This window comes from Aplysia californica, unplaced genomic scaffold (assembly GCF_000002075.1).
Source record: "Aplysia californica isolate F4 #8 unplaced genomic scaffold, AplCal3.0 scaffold00184, whole genome shotgun sequence".
Classification (NCBI taxonomy): Eukaryota; Metazoa; Mollusca; class Gastropoda; order Aplysiida; family Aplysiidae; genus Aplysia; species Aplysia californica.
This window is the reverse complement of record NW_004797454.1, coordinates 731,156-732,687: the sequence shown is the minus strand read 5'-3', so window position 1 is coordinate 732,687 and position 1,532 is coordinate 731,156. Positions and strand designations below refer to the sequence as shown.

Below are 1,532 nucleotides of genomic sequence, written 5' to 3'. Positions count from 1 at the left end.
TATCATTATATATGTAATATAAACAGACTTCAACAAAGGTTAAGGACCACCTTGACAGAGTGTCCTAATTTTTAAAAATATCCAAAAAAAAGACAGCAAGGAATGTTTCGAAATTTTTGCTCTGAAAGTGTTAATGGGTTACCAACGCGTACTGCAAAGCCTCATAAAGAACCTAAACCACCACGTGCAGCACGGAAATCCTCTTGGAATTTTATCAAAATTTGCTGTTTTTTATCGACTTGTGTGCGACACCAAGGATTTTCCACAGTTAAAATTTCTGGTGCACGTCATAAACGGACGTACGGTCTCGAACTATGCTCACTTTGGAGGCAATATAATAAGCCACCGTTTGCGCAAAATCCGGTGTCGCATCAACATGCCACCTAGACGAAAGCTGAGAGACTTTGATCGTGCCTGGGCTATGGCGTGGCTACAGGACGGAGTTGGAGCCCAAGAAGTTGCCAGAGGGCTAGCAGTGTCATACCTCTGGTCATACTCTGTCATTGTCCGCCTGAGGCAGTGCCATTTAGCCACTGGATAAGTCCAAAAAGCGCCTACGTGCAGGTTTGCTCAAGAATACCTCTCAGAGTGTTCGCAAGTGGTCTCTAACTTTTGTTGAAATCTATAGATCTATATACATTTTTTCTAATATCACAAAAATTAAGGTGCTCGCGAGCAAATGGACTAATTTTGAAGGGCCACTTTTCTTTTAACTGGGCTTATTTTTTGGATCCATCCAATATTTTTTTTTGGGGGGGGGTCTATCAATGTTCGAATCTACAGAAGGCCACAGAGGCCACACCGCAACGGTGTCTCAAAATTCACTCCTGGAACCGGTCTCTGAAACACAGCTAAGGTTCTGCAACGGTTTCTGCGGCTGTATTCCGTCTCATGAGAACAGCTTGAGTGAACAAACAAAAAGCAGCGGTTTCCAAACACAGCCGACGGACTTTTTCCGTCGCCACACACCGCTTCATGTGAAACGGCCTCTTAAGCGTATGTAATAGATCTATATTATTATATCTTTTGGTGTAAGAGAAACTTCAATATTTTAACTAACTATGGATGTTTGACACCTGTACTATCTCAAGCCTAACGCCGAAAACTCAGCTAAAGAAGATATTTCAGGAGAAAATTTAAGAAGACACACACTTGTATAGTCACAAAGAATGGGAAGCGAGGGAATGAGACAGACAGACAGACAGACAGACAGACAGACAGACAGACAGACAGACAGACAGACAGACAGACAGACAGACAGAAGAGAGGAAAGGATGCAGACCTCTCTGACACCTGGACCCTGTGTAGCCTTCCGGACAGCGACATCTGTATGGAGCCACGCAGCGACCGCCATTAAGACAAGGCAGAATGCAGATAGCTGAAGACGGGAGTGGGGTTTTAGCAATATCTTTGAAGTGAATGGCATGTCATCATTATTATAATGTGATCCATGATATTTGGATCTATCTATCTATCTATCTATCTATCTATCTATCTATCTATCTATCTATCTATCTATCTATCTATCTATC

The 1,532-nt window shown here is 42.5% G+C and overlaps 1 protein-coding gene across 1 annotated transcript in view; it reads right to left on the bottom strand.

Annotated features, from left to right (window-relative positions):
* Positions 1-777: 777 nt before the first annotated feature.
* The window catches only part of LOC106011780 (sushi, von Willebrand factor type A, EGF and pentraxin domain-containing protein 1), a 2,272-nt gene continuing 1,517 nt past the window's right edge, over positions 778-1,532 (bottom strand). Inside the window, exons 3-4 of the mRNA XM_013082602.1 lie at positions 1,294-1,378; positions 778-901 (exon numbers count right to left, since the gene is read on the bottom strand). Coding sequence (XP_012938056.1) covers positions 778-901; positions 1,294-1,378 — 209 coding nt within the window. The remainder of the gene's footprint in view (positions 902-1,293; positions 1,379-1,532) is intronic.